Source organism: Bicyclus anynana, chromosome Z (genome assembly GCF_947172395.1).
Source record: "Bicyclus anynana chromosome Z, ilBicAnyn1.1, whole genome shotgun sequence".
In the NCBI taxonomy this organism is placed as follows: Eukaryota; Metazoa; Arthropoda; class Insecta; order Lepidoptera; family Nymphalidae; genus Bicyclus; species Bicyclus anynana.
The window spans coordinates 14407522-14426731 of NC_069110.1; the positions used below are offsets into that span (position 1 = coordinate 14407522).

At 36.5% G+C, this 19210-nt stretch overlaps 1 protein-coding gene across 1 annotated transcript in view; it reads left to right on the plus strand.

The window, feature by feature from the left end:
* Window positions 1–1193: 1193 nt before the first annotated feature.
* LOC112047829 (dynein axonemal heavy chain 6) overlaps window positions 1194–19210 on the plus strand; it is a 104683-nt gene continuing 86666 nt past the window's right edge. Inside the window, exons 1-19 of the mRNA XM_052890818.1 lie at window positions 1194–1294; window positions 2203–2287; window positions 3410–3497; window positions 4225–4441; window positions 5420–5561; window positions 8243–8482; window positions 9221–9438; window positions 10139–10322; window positions 11093–11664; window positions 12766–12998; window positions 13901–14049; window positions 15655–15783; window positions 15970–16076; window positions 16652–16802; window positions 17044–17253; window positions 17658–17870; window positions 18391–18537; window positions 18677–18853; window positions 18939–19193. Coding sequence (XP_052746778.1) covers window positions 1194–1294; window positions 2203–2287; window positions 3410–3497; window positions 4225–4441; window positions 5420–5561; window positions 8243–8482; window positions 9221–9438; window positions 10139–10322; window positions 11093–11664; window positions 12766–12998; window positions 13901–14049; window positions 15655–15783; window positions 15970–16076; window positions 16652–16802; window positions 17044–17253; window positions 17658–17870; window positions 18391–18537; window positions 18677–18853; window positions 18939–19193 — 3618 coding nt within the window. The remainder of the gene's footprint in view (window positions 1295–2202; window positions 2288–3409; window positions 3498–4224; window positions 4442–5419; window positions 5562–8242; window positions 8483–9220; window positions 9439–10138; window positions 10323–11092; window positions 11665–12765; window positions 12999–13900; window positions 14050–15654; window positions 15784–15969; window positions 16077–16651; window positions 16803–17043; window positions 17254–17657; window positions 17871–18390; window positions 18538–18676; window positions 18854–18938; window positions 19194–19210) is intronic.

Below are 19210 nucleotides of genomic sequence, written 5' to 3' on the forward strand. Positions count from 1 at the left end.
GCCGTTTCGCGACACACCGGGCCGCCTTCTGAGCATAGTTCCGATGGTGGTCGAGCATGTTCCATGGTTAATTATTAACTATGCACACCAAATCCACAAGTAATACCCATTATAATCACTTATTTGTACCGATTACATCTTATTTTAATATTTTTCGTTCACCACTGTCACCAAGTTTTAAATAACATGTCACTATAGCAACAACAGAAAAAATTCAAAGACAGCTAAACTGTCATATTTGAAACTATATTTTTAGGAGGAGGTAATCAATTCGTCGGAATCTTTTTTTTTATCAGTCTTATAAGGCAAAATGTACGCCGGTGTGCCAAAGCAGCGAAGTAATATTTGTAGCTGTATTGTTCTTTTACCAACAAGTTTAACAAACAAGAAAACGAACAAACAAACTAATCATATGTCAAAAAATAACGTAAAACTCAAGCTGCATGGTCAACGATCTTAACTGGTTCCCGTTGTGGATAAATTATAAATCTATACTAATATTATAAAGCGGAAGAGTTTGTTTGTTTGAACTCGCTAATCTGATCGCACTAATGTTTGAACCCCATTTATCGCGGAAGGCTTTAGGCTATATTATATTTTCAAAAAAATTAGGGATCATTCTTGAAACTCCAATAATGTTACCTAAGATGTACATCGTTGATGACTTGTTTTTTCTGGAGTCTGGTTAATGAAATTAGAGACTAAAAACGCCCGACAAATTTAAAAAATCATTTAAACAAATTAAAAATTCGTAATTTGTTTAATTATTTTTTTTTGTTTGTGAATACATTACTACCTTTAGATAAGTATTAAACTCAGGTATACCAATATTTGCACTATAATTTTCAGAATTTACTACGATTTGGCGGGTGATTTCAGTCTCTACTTTCATTAGCCAAACATTATTAATTATTTACTCTGTGGCTGTAACCCACAGATGCCCACAGATTAATGATGTAGTATCTAAGATAACAGTACGGCAGTAACCATAGTTACAAAAGAGTATCCAAGTAAACAAACCGTCTAATTTTAAAAATATAATTAATTCAATCAGTTCCAAAGAGTAAATTAATATAAAAGTTCTGCAATATTTAAAAATGGAATAACGCTGTTATAAGCGATTAGTCTTTTATATATTGAAGCGAAAGTATTTAATTTATTTGTTCTTCTATGATTAAAACATAGCAACTGCTATGGACAACGGCAGTACGCATCGTAGATCTATGCTTACTACTTTACCAGCTATAGAAACGCTACAAAGGAATGTCCGTAAAGTACCTATATATCACACTAGGTAAATAATAATTTAAAAAGCCTTTTGTAATTTTAATGCAAGTTACTTAAATATTCATCATCAACACAAAAACAATCCATATTCGACTCACTGTTGAGCACGAGTCTCCATTCAGAATGAGAGAGGTTAGGCTAATAGTTCACCAAGCTGGCCCAATGGGGATTGGCTGACTTTACACACGCAGAGACTAGAGAATTAAGAAATTTTCAGATATGCAGGTTTCCTCACGATGTTTTTCCTTCACCGTTTGAGATACGTGTTATTTAATGTCCTAAAACTTACATATTAAACTCTCTAAAACTCATCATATCATCATGCAGTCTAAATTCGAAGCGCGTTAATTAGGTAACTTGGATTTTTTTTCTGATTGTGAAAGTGCCGTGGGCTCCTTCACGTACGCAGATAATTAAGAATTTTCTTAAATAGCTGCGTGTGTGAAGTCTGCCAATCCGCATTGGGCCAGCGTGGTGGACTATTGGCCTAATCCCTCTCATTCTGATAAGAGACTCGAGCTCAGCCGTGAGCCGAATATGGGTTGATAATGATAATGTACCTATCAGTCCGGGCACCCTCGAGATAGTAAGTTAAAAAACCAAACGTCTGGGTGACGTCAGCTAACGGGGACCTCGTCTTTCGTCGTCGTCGTTTTGGCTATAGATCGCCAATCATAATTTGACTTTTTTTAGCTTTTTTCTAAACGTGATATTATACCTACGTAATGTGCTAACGCACACCTATTTTGAAATAATATCCTAAAAATGCGAACTAAAATAAAAGTAGATAGTACCTACCTATTGCTGTTTACAGCAAAATAACATGAATACTAATTGAATATAATCGTAACTAAGTAGGTAGATAAATATAATTAAATGTTAATCTGTAGCGAAGTTTATTTTTATATATTTCAGGAAACCCAGAGATATTCCGTTTCATCTGCCACATAAAAAACTAGTTGAAAGAATTGAATATGTTGAAAAGGAAGCTGAGCCATTGGTACTTAAACTTGATTTATTTAATTTTGAGATCGCCTCCAAGGTAGAAAGTAAAGAGATAAGTTATGGTCTTTTCTTTTCTACGTCTTAATACTCGTATTATACATAAATATATCAATTACCATCATCAATACAAGACCATTGCTATAGATACCTACATATAAATAAATTGAAGTATTTGTACGTGATTTTAAATTATCCTCGTTTTCACAAGTGCTTAAAGTTTTTATTTAGGTCCATGATACCAAAATCCAACCAAGCTTTTTTTTAATTAATTTTTTCGCCTGTCCGTCTCTCTGTATTTATATCCGGGCTAATATTTGGAACAGCTTAGACGATTTTAATGGGACTTTTATTTAAAGATTGAGAAAATAGTTGAGCAACATAGGCTACTTTTTATTCCGAGAAAAAAAAACTGAATTTCACGTGAAAGAGTCGCGCGCGTCCGCTAGTTATTAATATACTTAGGCTTTCCGTCCACCGAAGCGGAGCGAGGCATCGGAGCCTAGAAACGGAGAAATATTAACCAATAGGATTGCACAAAACCTCCGCTCCTCTTAAGTGGACAAGGACTAGCGAGCGAGTTTTAAAATTCATGTAAAACTGGTAAGCGGAGCGTTAAATAAATTAAATTTAACATATTTTATTTATTTAACATAGTCTGCAAATCCGCTCCGCGTTAGTCCGTTTCTCCGCTACGCTCCTTGGCTCCACTTTGGTGAAAAGGCAGCCATAATCTCTTAACTATGCCTCATATCAACAGACTTTTGGAAGTTTAGTTTGCAAACGACTTCCACGCGGACGCAATCGAGGGCGTTTGATAGTTATAATATATTTGATATCGTGAATTTAAGATCTTTCGTATGATATACTACACGGTATAGTTTATATATACCTACATAAGTAGACCCATAATTTATAATAGACTCTTTTCAAATTTATTTAGTTAATTTACGCGACTGTCTTTGGGTCACTCGTGTACCATTTTTCAACTTAGGCAGTCTAGTAGTTTCAGAGCGAGATAGTTCCGCATTTCTTTTAATGTCTCTAACGTTTCCTAAAAATATATTATTTTGAATAAATAATATAGTACCTATACTTAGTAGAAATAATTTATTTTTAGACAGGTTTTGCTGCAGCACAAGAGGAAAGAATAAAAAATGAAAGAAAGACTGGTAAAATACAGCTAGAGCCAATAAAATTAGATGATGGTAAGAGATGTTACCTGACACTTATAATTTAAACACCTTCAAAGCAAGAGTCAATAGGCAATTAGGCATCTTCTAGGTAAGAGCGCTCCAACTTGGACCGCATTAATGCTTTCCATCAGGCTTAATTGTAGTCAAGCGCAAGCCTACATTACATAAAAAAAGATCATTTGCGAATGTTGTTCTGAGTCGCCGGGTACAAAGCCAGGCCTCCCTCATTCTAAAAGTAACTAGTTAGGACAAGTAAACACAGTGATACATTAACTAAAACTAATTAAATCATAAAGTTTTTGGATTTAAAGACAGTTCTTTCCGGCGGTTCTCTCAGAAACGGCTTTAATTAATACGTCACCGCCTTAAAAGTGATCAGAAGTTTTTGTCTATTTCTTTGGAAATTAGGTCATTTGGCGATATTGGATGAAATAAGTGTATCTAGGCCAGATGGCCTAAATACACTTATTCCTCGACGTATTTATAATATAATTATGTAGATTATTAAACTGTAATTAATAGCAGCCTCGATTCTGTTTAAGACGGATATTTTAAAATTATTATTTTATCTCATTTCAATTGCATTTCAACCGTCGTGGGTTTTTCAGAATTTTCAATTTTGATCATTATCTTAAAAAGGCAAGCTGGTGTACATAGCTTTAAGATCATGATACCGTACCAAAATATGGTCTAAATGTAGTAAGAAAGCAATTAAATTTTAAATTTGTTTCAATTGCAGGCAATAAAAAAAAGAAAGCTATCACAATTCGAGAGTCGCGTAGTAGTTTAGATGGCTACAAACCAGGAGACACAATAGACCCTCTAAAAGTCAAACCAGAGGTCAAATCGCAGGAAGAAGTTATTGAGACAGTAAGAAAAGACCCGACCGGTGGATTTTTATACATGATATACGCGGTTCATCCACAGAATGTTTATTTTACTCCGTATTATCTAAAGTAAGACAGATTTATTTTATTACCAGCCTTAGCTCTACTAATTTTTAAACCAGGTTCTTATAATTTGCCCACTTTAAGAACACAGCGTTTGTGATTGTCAAAAGCGAAAGTGAGTTTGTTTTTTTAGTCGCAGGCGTCCGCTAGGAATTTACTAATAGCGGACGCCTGCGACCTCGTCCGCCCTTAGACCTCTCTAATCCAGTCCTTACAGAAGTATCGCTGTAACAATGGAGTAACTTCTCCCATTTTTCCAACATTTCCCTTCACTGCTCTGCTCCTATTGATCGTAGCGTGACGAAATTATACTATACCCGCCCATGAGAATAAAGAAAAATTGTGGCAGGTTTCGTTAAAATCCATCGAGTAGTTTTTGTTTCTATAACGAACATACAGGCAGACGGACAAAAATTTTACTGATTACATTTTTGGCATCAGTATCGATCACTAACCACCCCATTTTGGAAACATATTTCATGTACAGAATTGACCTCTCTATAGGTTTATTATATGTATAGATTTTACGGCTAGTTTTCAGAACCTATTGTTAAAATTCTTCACTAATAAATGTCTACATTCCTGTATTCCCACAAGATCTTCAACCACGTGGTTGAATCCGCGGAACGCCCGTTAGAGAAGATAATGTGCTTTTAAGCTGAGCGTAGTTACAGTCTTTCGGTGGTAGATGTATTAAAATGTCTTTAGGTATATTATAAGGATGTCAATGAAATTTAGAGGCTCAATAGCTCAACTGTAAGAGCGGTCGGACTCATCACCGAGGGGTGGTGGTACGATCCTAACGCTACATCAAGCGTCGGTAGTTCTTAATCCTACTACCAGTGCAGACACCCTCAGCCAAAGAAGAAAATATTATTCAAAACTTGACTCAAACTGAAAATCGAATCCTGAACCTCTGTTGTCAACCAAGCCATTACTAATTAATCAGAGCTTAAATGACAAAATGGCAAATAAATTTTCCAGTGTGGTACCATACGAGCAGATTAACAAAACGAACTATTTCACAATAAGCGCCTGCGGTGTGACGCATTATACTAATGAAATGGTCTTCACAAAGCTCACCGATTGGGAACGGGAATATATAATATTTACGAAATTCACTGACGTAAGTTAAAATTGTATATTTTACCTATAAAAATCGATAGTAATTTATCTATTAGACTAGCTTATTATAGCAGACTGAGTGATTACAAAAATAAAAAAACTAATGTCGAACAAAGGTTATGCTAACCACACAACACTTGTCAGAACAACTTAATTAACAAAACAAACTGTAACCAAAATAAGACCCTAGAATGGCAGAGAATGACCTTGAGTGAAGTCACGCACTTGTGAACGATGTGTGTAGGGTTAAAGGTACCTTTGACTGTTAACAAACACTCCCCTTTTCCACTCAAGTCACTTGCCTATCCCAAGTAATCCATAAAGAATTACACAACAAGAGCATACTGAAGCCAACACGAGATCGAGCGACGTCATATCCGTCACAGACTACTATTTCCTACACTATTTATTAAAAACATGTAAATTTAAAAGCGACCAACGCGGCGATAACACTTACAAATGCACTTTTCGCCTGCTTTTTAGCAGTCATGTAAATATATGTATATACAGAGTATAATTCGACTCGAAAAAACATGTAGATGATTTTTGAAAAATATCAAGATCATCGCTCGCATAAGTATTTAATTAATTATTATTAATTAAATTGTTTTGAATCTGTTAAAATGGGAGGTTGGTTGTATACAAATATCTCGAAAACTTATATAAACAAGAAATCTCGAACCGTTTCATTCCTGACATTTATTCAATTCAAAGGCTTAACTTTAAGATTTCGGTTCCAGTACAGAAAACATATGTACAAGTTTTAGCAGACTCAAGAGTGATTAATAAGACCCTAGAATGGCAGAGAATGACCTTGAGTGAAGTCACGCACTTGTGAACGATGTGTGTAGGGTTAAAGGTACCTTTGACTGTTAACAAACACTCCCCTTTTCCACTCAAGTCACTTGCCTATCCCAAGTAATCCATAAAGAATTACACAACAAGAGCATACTGAAGCCAACACGAGATCGAGCGACGTCATATCCGTCACAGACTACTATTTCCTACACTATTTATTAAAAACATGTAAATTTAAAAGCGACCAACGTGGCGATAACACTTACAAATGCACTTTTCGCCTGCTTTTTAGCAGTCATGTAAATATATGTATATACAGAGTATAATTCGACTCGAAAAAACATGTAGATGATTTTTGAAAAATATCAAGATCATCGCTCGCATAAGTATTTAATTAATTATTATTAATTAAATTGTTTTGAATCTGTTAAAATGGGAGGTTGGTTGTATACAAATATCTCGAAAACTTATATAAACAAGAAATCTCGAACCGTTTCATTCCTGACATTTATTCAATTCAAAGGCTTAACTTTAAGATTTCGGTTCCAGTACAGAAAACATATGTACAAGTTTTAGCAGACTCAAGAGTGATTAATAAGACCCTAGAATGGCAGAGAATGACCTTGAGTGAAGTCACGCACTTGTGAACGATGTGTGTAGGGTTAAAGGTACCTTTGACTGTTAACAAACACTCCCCTTTTCCACTCAAGTCACTTGCCTATCCCAAGTAATCCATAAAGAATTACACAACAAGAGCATACTGAAGCCAACACGAGATCGAGCGACGTCATATCCGTCACAGACTACTATTTCCTACACTATTTATTAAAAACATGTAAATTTAAAAGCGACCAACGTGGCGATAACACTTACAAATGCACTTTTCGCCTGCTTTTTAGCAGTCATGTAAATATATGTATATACAGAGTATAATTCGACTCGAAAAAACATGTAGATGATTTTTGAAAAATATCAAGATCATCGCTCGCATAAGTATTTAATTAATTATTATTAATTAAATTGTTTTGAATCTGTTAAAATGGGAGGTTGGTTGTATACAAATATCTCGAAAACTTATATAAACAAGAAATCTCGAACCGTTTCATTCCTGACATTTATTCAATTCAAAGGCTTAACTTTAAGATTTCGGTTCCAGTACAGAAAACATATGTACAAGTTTTAGCAGACTCAAGAGTGATTAATAAGACCCTAGAATGGCAGAGAATGACCTTGAGTGAAGTCCAGCACTTGTGAACGATGTGCGTAGAGTTAAAGGCGCCTTTGACAGATATCTAACACTCCCCTTTTCCACTCAGTCACTCTCCCCGTCTATCCTAAGTAACCCATAAATAATTACACAACAAGAGATGTGGACGGCTCGAACGCCACGAGCACACTGAATCCGTCCGTACCTCAAGTCGTTGCAACGCGGCGATAACACAAGGTTCCACTTAAGTGGGTTAATAGAAAGGAGATGACCAAGATCCCGGTTGCAATTTTTTTTTTGTAACAATTTACGTAGCCAATATTCATTTATTTCAATTAAACTTATTGAGAGACATGCCTATGGTTTAATGTGGCAGTTTATTATATAAATACGATTAAATTATAAACTGCCACATGCAACGTATCAGGGCAATCACCCTAGTAGATAGTAGAACCTAGATCATACTTCTCATATTTCTATGTCCAGACACCGGATGTTCACTTTAGTAGGTATACTCCGATAACCCAACAAATCGAATTTTAAGCGTAATGCTTTGGGTATCTACGAAAATTACGTGAGCAAGTGGGTACAGCTTATGTACTAATTATAAAACGTAGTCTATGGCTCCTACTCATGCTAGCTACTACATTTTATAAGTTGCTTATAATTATTTTTAGATAAAATTTTTTCGCGTATACCGATATTGGAAAGCATTTTACGTTTGGCGTAAATCAATTCTATTTCGCAAGTTCAGTAAAATGCGAACAAGGACTGCTAAGAAGCTGTTCATCCTTACGCCGATGTTGGGAAAGGCATTGCTCAGCATACAAGCCATGTGCTGCGATATGTACATGAAGAGTTTCGCCGACCTTTCCAGGGATATGGATACCGCATTTTTCTACTTCATCGAAGTTCAGGTACCTAAAATTCATTTAAAACAGCAGTCGTTTGCTCTGCAATCGCGCAATTCATGTTTTTTAGATGGACTTCTATAAAACACGGAATATCGAAAATCGCTTGACGTACAATGATGCAATTTGGTCATTGGATGCAAGGTAGATTATAGTTACTTGACGTTCATTAATAACGTACTTTGCGACAGGGCTGGCTTAAAAGGTCTAAGGGCGGACGATCGATTCGATCTTAAACATCGTGAGGTAACCTGTATACCTAACTGAGACTTTTTAATTTGCTACGTGTCTGAAGTCTGCCAATCCGTATAGTGCCAGCGTGGTGGACTATTATTCTAACCCGTGAGAAAGGAGACTCGTGCTCAACAGGGAGCCGAATAGGAATGAATGACACAAACTTAATTTCTTTATAATATTAGTATAGATGTGTTAATCTAACGTATAAGTTTTGTATTGCCTCAATAGCTCAAAGGTAAGAGCGGTTGGACTCATCACCGAGGGGTGGTGGTTCGATCCCCGCCCCGTTGGTCTATTGTCGTACCCACTCCTAGCACAGTCTTTCCCGAGTATTTGAATGTAGTAGAATGGGAATATTGGTCATATTATAAAAAAAAATATAGTCTCAAGAAAATCTGTTTACGTGAACGACTAACCATTCTCACAAACTACAGAAATCAATCAGGTGATTGGTATAGTGTTATTATTTAAATGAATCAGTCAAATAACAAAAGCTTTCCTCCATAGATGAAACGTCTGGAATACGTTCGCGAAAAGTTGCAAGAGTTTCGATCCGTTGTGTTGGAAGTGGTCACAGCCGCTTGCCATGCAGCGTTGTATCACCAGGGCTTCACCTACGATGACCGTAATGTGCCGCCCTTTCAAATCATTCGTGGTAAGCCTACAGGCGGTATGTCCTATACTGAGAAGGCAAATAAACGGAAGTACTGTGAACGGCTCGCAAGGTAAGTCGCAAATACATGCCCGCGATAGCTTTTAGACCTTCATTTCAGACATTTATTAACAGACGGAAAAAAAAGACATGACAGCGTTTTTAAAACATGACGCTTTTAGTCAGGAATCCGTAGAACATTTTGTACAACTGATCACTATCAAGTTAATTTTTCGTGAGTTGTTTCATCTCATCATCAACTTTTTTGTTTACGAAAATTCTTAATTCTGGTAGCTAACTGAGTTACTAGGATATAAAATGAGGTAATGTACCACGCAATTTGTAGGACATTGTGGCTGTTATGTTGTATTACTATTAAATAATGAACAGTAAAAATAACATCTTGTTTGTTACAACTTTTGATAAACTACTCTGCTACCAATTTGTATTAATAACGAGGTTGTGATGAGTATATACTCATCATAAAAATATATTCCACGTTTGGGAATCGAAACCACGGCCGTGGATGCAGAAAACAGGACAGCACTACCCACTGCGCCACGAGGCCATCTAATAATATAATATAAACTAGTAGAAGCCGCGCAGTTTCACCCGCGTGGTTTCCGTTCCCGTAGGAATACAGGTATAAAATATAGCCTATAACTTTCCTCGATAATTGGGCTATCTAACACTGAAAGAATTTTTCAAATCGGACTCTTCAGCTTTATAATATAAGTATAGATATACAATTATATATAATTATGCATTTGTAGCTTGATAAAACTGGTGGACTACATGAAGAACTATATGCTTTACCGTTTGACGAAACGATCAAATATGCAAATGGCGGGAATGTTGCGTACACACATGACGTTTATGCCGTCATTGGAACTCCTTTCAGGAATGGAGGTGGACGAAGTGCTTGAAGCTTGGCCTCGACAAACCGACGATTGCAAGGTACTAAACAATAATATTAACTGTGTCAAGTCCATTTTATTGGTACAACACATTTTCTAGATTTACCATTAAATAGTTCTAAGATATAAATGTATTAGTTTTAAGTTATTATGTATTATGTGTTGTGCTAACAAATAAATTATTTCTTTTCTGTTCTATAAATTAATTCTGTTCTATGAAATACTAGTGGACGCCCACGACTTCATCCGCGTGAAATCCAGCTCTTCACAAATCTCGCGGGAACAATGGATGTTATTATATATATAAACCGTCCTCTTCAATCACTATATCTATTAAAAATCCGAATCAAAGTCCGTTGAGATGTAGCATACATAGGGACAGAGAAAGCGACTTTGTTTAACCTACTATTTAGTGATGAATACGTTCTAAACTGTAACATCCTCTATCATTTTATTTATTCTTTTTAATCCTGGCTCATTTAGTCTAGAATGACTTTTTACGTATATAATACCTTTAAACGAGCAGTTCTTGTATTATACAGTAGCGGGCGCCCGCGACTTCGTCCGCCCTTAGACCTCCTCCAGCCCTCTTGCACAATCCATTATTAGCAGGCGTCTTCTGAGAAATATTCTTCGTCAAAATTTCTTCGTCTGTGCTTTTTCTTTCACGTTCATCTTCATTGAGTCATACTGTATTTTATAACTTCTTTGCAATCATGAGATTTCAAAGTTCTTTTTTTAACTTTCATAATATTTTACTATATAAAAAATAATGAAAATAATTAAAACACTAACTCATTATTTACTCAGTGGGCACTGTTTCAAGTGGACACATACGTACTTCCCTCGGGAGAGGCGCTGTTGAACCCAAGTGAGAAAGTGATAACAAGTTACATGCAGAAAATAACCGATTATTGGGATGAATACGTACGAACTTTCCACAATTACCTAAATGACGAGACATTACAAATCTTTGTGCAACCCACGGTAATGGGGAAGCAGATGGACTGGACGGCTGGAGAATCGCCTAACCTATACTTTCTTATGAATCAAGACAAGACATTGCTGAGTGACATTCAGCTAATTTCGCAAGTACCCCACGACGCTTTCGATAAAGTGTGGATATTCTTAGGACGTATGAAACGCTTCGTGAACAATTTCAGAGAAGCTCACGTAATGGATCTCAATATCATCAAAAATGAAAGGGACATAAACGCATTTAGACGCCTGTGCACAGAACTCGTGAAGCAAATGGATGAAATAGAGGAAGTTGTCAATTTCCAACCACTGGGGTTGATATTCTTGAACCTTTCCCCTTTCCAGGAATTGTTTAGACCGCAACCGAGAAAACTATTTGAAGTTGTTAATTCTACTACGCCCGAGTAAGTATACTTTTAGAACAGTAAATATATAAAACTACTCTTTTTATTTATATTTATCACCATTATAGATGGAGAGCCAGCGACCGCCATACCTTCGTCATTTTTTAAAAGCTGAAAGTTTGTCAGCTCATGCTCCTATCATAAATAAGTACCGTAGCTAGGGACACCCAAGATCTAAACTCAATATATAATAGTACACGAGCTCTTAGACTATTTATATCAGTCTGTTTTAACAACCCACTACAGGCCTCACTCTTAATAGGAGAGAGTATATAAAGCTTAGATCTCCTCGTACTAGGCTGCTCCAATGTATGTTTTTAGGCTAATAAAAATAAATAATTCGTTAACTAGATAATAGGTTAAAAGTGAAAATAGATCATCATATACGGCTCACTGTTGAAAACACGAGTCTCTTCTCAGAATTAAATCGGGATCCAGGGTTACGCTGGCCCAATGTGTTTTGGAAAAGTTCACACAGAATTAAGGAAAAACTCATGTGTGGTTTCTCACGGTGTTTTTCTTTAACGTTTGTGACACGTGATATTTAATTTGTTTAAATTCACATACCTGAAAAGTTTGAGGTACATGCCTGGACCGGATTCGAATCTACGCCATCCGAATCGGCTATCTTAGCTCCCTTTACATAAAAACAACAGGTTAATAATTCATTAAATTTATAATAGGATAATAATAAATTGTCTGAAATATATTTCAAATAATTTATTAGGTACGCCTCTCTGACCAAGAGTTACATATTTGTTCCTTTTGCCGTGGAGACCATGAAGTTGCAGAGCTAAAAAATTTTTCCCCGGCTAGTTGCTTCGACTGGTGACAGAAGAGCTGGCTCATTTTTTGCGCATATAAAAGGATTAGCCTGTCCAACCAGTATTCTTGCCGCCATTCCACGTGGGCATGATTTGTATAGTTATTAGGTTCAGCTCTACAAGCTGCGAAAAGACGTGCTGAAAAAAATGCGAACGTGTGATGGTTGGGTCACGACCATCAGTAATGAGGAACACGACGCGAGGAGAGGATAAGTTAGCCTAAGTTCCCTATTGTAATCATACTAAGCTAAATTTAAATATCGGAATATCTTTCCAGAATTGGTCACGATTGTATCGAGTGTATATTAGAAGGAATCGAATCGATTAATAACGATATAACAAAAGAACCCGAATCAGCAGGTGAACTGGTTGCCTTCAATTATCTGTTAGATGGCCTCGAGAAGAGATTGGCTTACCTTGAAGAACGCTTAGAGTATCTACGTGAACTATATGATTTGATGGGCGAATTCAATATAGCTATCCCACCGGATGATATGAATGAATACTTAGGTAGTAGTCCTCTATTTATCTCGATTATTAGAACATTCTTAGAGTTCCGTAGACAAGGAACCCTTATAGTTTCGCCATGTCCGTCTGTCCGCGGTTTAGCGTAGAGACTATTAATACAAGAAAGCTGTAAATTAGCATGAGTATGTACATTTAAAACGTGAACAAAGTAAAATCTTGAAAAATGTTTTGAATGAATTTTTTTTACTGGGTATCGTTGGATAAGACTTCAAAGATATGAGGGGTCTTCTACCAATGTTTTTGATTTAGGGATTTCTAAAATATTAAGCTTTTAAGATCTAATTTTTGATTAGAGTCCCCACCTTCTACCGGCTAAACGGTTGTCTATGGATTCGAGAAAAAAAGAGTAGGATATATCATGAAATTACAGGGAAAACTATAACAGCTTAGTAGCCATTGCTATTTAAAGAATAATATAGTCGACCAACTTAAAAAACGCAACTGGAAACGAAAATTGCATACTATTTTGATTAGATTTTAAAAATAAACTAATTTTTTGTGGTTCTTTCCCTACATGCAAAGTGACGTTGAATTTTCTATCGTCTTTCCCTTGGTGTGGAATATCGTTATCTGTAAATTACTTACGGGGTTAAAGTGCTAACATAATCTACGGAACCCTACAATGCGCGTGGCTCGACAAACACTTGACCGGTTTTTATTTATTTATATAAAAGCTAGCTATATATAAAATCATTCATCGCAAAATATCGAAAATTGCTTGACGTACAGAGATTAAATTTGTCACAAAATCTGTTCTCTACGCTCAGAACAGATTTTGTGACAAGGCCTGGTGCTTGTGAATTAAGTTTACTCGAAATAAATAAATTTTGATTTTTTTTAACTAAAATTATGTAACAGAATAAAAATATTATAATTTTAATTAGGTCTAAGTGTGGTTCTGGGCACACTTCGTACAGATGTAGATGCACGTTTAGAGACTCGTAGCAAATTAGCTGGTTTGTTTGCAAGTCAGATCGGCAAGGACATAATGGATTTGATCGTTGACGTCAACAAGCTGAGAGAGGAAATCGCGGTAAGATAAGTGTTACAAGTTCCAGGTGGTATTAACATTTATTATTTATGTTATTGTAGAGGGGAGGTATCAGTGTTGGTATAAATAAGAGGGTATTTGATGATTTGAGATCACTTGTTTGTTAGGCAGCGTAGACACCGTCACGCTGCCAGTCGCGTTAGTGATTTTGTTAAATAATGTTTTGTGTTATAATTATTGTTTATTAACATGTCGGGCAGGGAAGGTATTGATGCATTCTAAAGGGATCCCATAAGGTTTAAACCAACTGTCAAGGTCTCAAGTCCTGGGAACTAAAATGAACTAGTGGTAAACTTATACAACAGACAGAAACCTTCAAAATTTCTAGAATTTAAACTATCGTGAGTGTTATTCATATTAAATGATTATGAAACACGGCTAAAACTCACGTGATATTACGTCGGAGTATGCCCGACTAGTTTCGAACCCATACGGGGCCCTTAGTCATGAGCTGGTTCTTGCATCGCGGCACGATCCAAACTGCGAAGCGGCTGCGCGACGCGCTGCTGCACGCATTGCGCGCGCGGAGAGGGGTTGAGTGGTGGGGAGTGAAGGTTCCGTTACACTCTCCGACGGTTCATTAATGTCATCTTCATTAGACTCGTCTTCTTGTAAGCAAACCGAACTAATGCTATCTTGTTCCAAGTTTGTTGTATGTGACAATGAAAGAAATAGCGGTTTCCACGCTGTGGGCAGCAACCATCCATGATCCCGATTAAAATTCGGGTGACGACTAATTTCTATCGCTTCACGTATCTTACGAGGTACTAGAAACTTTTCCCTTGACAATACAGAAGCCTTATCAAAACGGATATAATGAGTCGTACCCGAAGCTAGAACATGCTCGGCTATTGCTGAACCGTCCGTGTCCACATTCTTCATGCTCCGTATGTGTTCCTTTACTCTTGTAGTGATGTTACGGCGAGTCTCACCGATGTATGATCTACCACAGTCACACGGAATCTTGTACACCCCGGGCACGTTCAGCGGATCCCTATCCTTAGGCGATCGCAGTATACTCTTCACCAGTGCAGGTGGACGAAACCGCGTCACTATGTCAAATCTCCGTTGGAGATAGTGGCTGATTTTGTCCGTCACGCCCTTCACATATGTTAAGTACACTGGTGACCGGTTCACACAGGACGGTTTCCGCCTAGTTGTTGTTTGTGCCCATCTGGAACTCGGACGCCAACTATAGCCATTGTTCTCCAGCGCCTGTCTCACTACTCTTAGTTCGCACTCAATATAGGGTGGGTCACAAAGACTTAGGGCTCGATTTATGAGGCTTCTTGGTACCGACGATATCTGCGACGGATGGTGGTGCGAACTCGCATGGAGATATCTGTTGGTGTGAGTCGGTTTTCGGTACACCGTTGTATGTAATTCACCACCAGACCCCCGGATCACCATCACGTCTAAAAATGGCAGACCGCCCTCTTTTTCTTCCTCTTTCGTAAAATGAACCTTCTCATGTAGACTGTTGAGACACTGGAATGTTATGGCCAAATCATTCAAAATTTCGTTTATTGATGGGGTTTTTAAAAATGAATTATTACTTAAAATAAATGAATAAAACTATTGTTTCAGTTACCATGGTTATACGATGAAAAGTCTGACGCGGAAAAAGTTACTGAAGTATTAAATGATCTTATGGAGAAACTAACGGATTTCTCTGCAAGAGACAAACAGATACGCGAGTGGCAGAAAATATTTAAAGTATGAGTTGTTCATAACCTAAAATAACTCATCTACCGATTTACTAACCAAAACTTACAAATTTACTTACTATAACTTACCAATTTACTTACTATAACTTACCAATTTATTAATTTTAACTTACCAATTTACTAACTATAACTTACCAATTTTCTAATAATAAGTTACCAATTTACTAACTAACAGATACCACCAGCAAGACTAGATATGCTGGACGAAGCTATAAACGATGTCAAATTGAGGCAAATGCTATGGAAATCATCGAAGGAATGGAATGAATTATTTAAAACATGGTAATTAAATCAATTATTGAATATTTATTATAGAAAAAATGTTGTTAATCTTCTTATCCTTCTTTCTTGACACCGTTTAAAATAAAGTAAATGTATACACTTCAAGTTTTTAATGTATAGACGTAATGGATTTTAAAAAATCAAGAACAGATATACGGTAGGAATCATCCCTATTGATATTAATCGTTAATGATGATCTTTACAATAATTTACAGACTATAGTGTTTTTCAGATAGGATGGGTACGTCGACAGTTCGTTTCACTATTGAATGTTAGCCGCGATTCACGATAATAGTACGTATTATGAACGAAGGCAACTGTCACTGTACCCATGCTACCTGAAAACACTTTACTAGTGGATGCCCACGACTTCTGTTGTCCCGGTATTCTGTTTTTCACATATCTTTCTATTCCATATTTCTTAGGTTTTGCTTCTAGGTCCATTTTATCTCTATACCAAGTTTCATTCAAATTAGTAGTCTAGCCATGAAAAAAAGACAGACAGACAAACAGACTTACTTTCGCATTTATATTAGTATGGATATAATATACTATACTTATTTTATATGATGTAGGCATGAAGTACCATTCAATACATTAGACGTAGACGAGATACAGACAACTACTGGCAATTATGGCAAGATTTTTAATCAGGTCGACAAGGGATTACCTCCAAATAAGATTATACCTGGTTGTAAAGCTACTATTGATATTATCAAAGAAAAGGTAATTATTATTATTTTCTTTTTCTTTTTATTCTTTACAAGTTAGCCCTTGACTACAATCTCATGTGATGGTAAGTGATGATACAATCTAAGATGAGACACGTGATATTTAATTTCTTCAAATTCTTCTTTTTTATAAAATTCTTCGAAGGCATATCCACTATCTATCACGGATATCACGGCGTGCATTATGTTATGCTTATAAATCTTTTAATTTATCCCATATATTGTATATTTTACAGTTGCCTGTTATGTCATACCTACGTAATCCAGCATTGAAACCACGGCACTGGGTGAAGATTGAAGAAATTCTACATACGCGCTTCACACCTGACGCGGTAGTCACTCTAAAAGTGCTAGAAGAATTACAAGCGTTCCAGCACGCCGAAGAGCTGATGGAAGTAGCAGGTCAAGCTAGCTCGGAGGCTGGTTTGGAAGCTTTGCTGAAAAAGGTAAAAATGTCGATTTGGAATATTGCTAGCTTATACCCGCGACTTCGTCTGCGTGAGATTAGGGTTTCCACAATTTTTTTCCAAATAGCAGCCAAATCCAGAAGTTTTTGCTTAAGAGAGTTATACCATCATTATAGTCAGTTTTTCGCAAATCTCAGGAAAGCATTGATTTTTTTTGGGATAAAAATAGCCTATGTATTTATCCAGTGTATTATCTATCTTCCTTTTAAAATTCAACCAAATCGCGGCGTAAAAGTATAACAAACATCAAGACAAAATTTCGCGTTTATTAAATTAATAGGATATAGATAACATTCAAATAGCAATGATGAATTGTCTGCCAATCCGCATTGGGCAAAAAAAAAAATTATCCACGTTTGTTCCTAAACTTTTTCTGTTTGTAGGTGGAAGAGATATGGGCAACTCTAGAATTTCCAGTAGTACTGCACAAAGATGCGCGTGATGTTTTCGTATTGGGAGGATTAGACGAGATCCAAGCAGCTGTTGATGAAAGTAATATCCATGTCAGCACAATACTCAGTTCACGAAACTGTGGCCCTATTCGCAGCCGTGTTGAGGAGTGGGCCAAGAATCTAGAACTCTTCTCACGGACTGTAGTAAGTTCCCTTTTCTATGAAAGATAATTTTTCAGGCATTCTCCTTTCTGAATTAAAGTTTGGCTAAAGAAAGTAGGGACTGACTGACTGAAATCACCCGCCAAATTTTCAAGAAATTAAATAAATATTACGTGACTCAAACGGTAAAGGAAAAACATCGTGAGGAAACCTGCATACCCGAAATTTTTCTCAAAACTTTACATGTGTGAAGTCTGCTGAATCCGCTTTTGGCTACCGTGGTGGACGAAGGCGTAACTCTTCTCATTATGAGAGGAGGCTCAGCAGTGAACCGAATATAACGCATATTCAAGATTTAGCTTAAGGAATATACGTATACATTTTTAATTTAGAATTTTGTAATATGTCACTGTGAATATTATGTATCATTTATTTTTTATCCCTATAAATAACAGATGAGGGTATATATTTCTAATGCCAAAATTACCTGCATACGAGAAATTTAGCTTAATCAATGGGCAACACATCAGAGTTTTCTACGTCTTCTTTTTGTTTTAAACAGGAAGAATGGTACCTTTGTCAGCAGACATGGATTTATCTGGAAGTGATTTTCTCGGCACCAGACATTCAGCGTCAGTTGCCCAATGAGACCAGACTATTTACTATTGTTGACAAGTCATGGAAAGACATTATGCGTAAAGTCGCCAAGGTATTATGCACATTTATTGATATTTTTAAACAAATTCTGGTCATAATGTGATTGGTTCTTTTGATTTGTAAATTACATAATGTGATTGGTTCTTTTGATTGCAAATTACATACATATTTGTATATTGTGTTTGCACTAGGTGCCACTAGCAATGCCAGCAGCGACTCAACCAAAGCTATATGAGGAATTCATTCGCAATAACGAAATGCTTGATCAAATAATGAAATGCTTGGAAGCGTATCTGGAGACAAAGCGCGTCGCTTTCCCGCGTTTTTTCTTCCTTTCTAACGATGAGTTACTGGAAATTTTGGCACAGGTAAAGGTTATTTTGTTTTTGAAGGTATTGTCTTTAGCTTCGTCCTTCGATTTGGTATAAGTTGGTTTAACCAAATTGTCCTCAGACCAGAAACCCTCACGCTGTCCAACCGCATTTACGAAAATGTTTCGATGCAATTGCCAAACTTGAATTCGGAGTCAAACTTCCCGAAAGCGAAATGGAAATCACAGAAGATGGCACGCTTGTGGAGCGAGAGATGTCTTTTAATACCAGAGATGCTTTGCAAGCACGTTTAGCGAAGACTGCTAAAGCTGAAGATTTGACTACTGATATTATTGCTATGCTATCACCAGAAGGCGAAAGGGTTAATTTAGGCAAGGTAATAACTAATTGTCC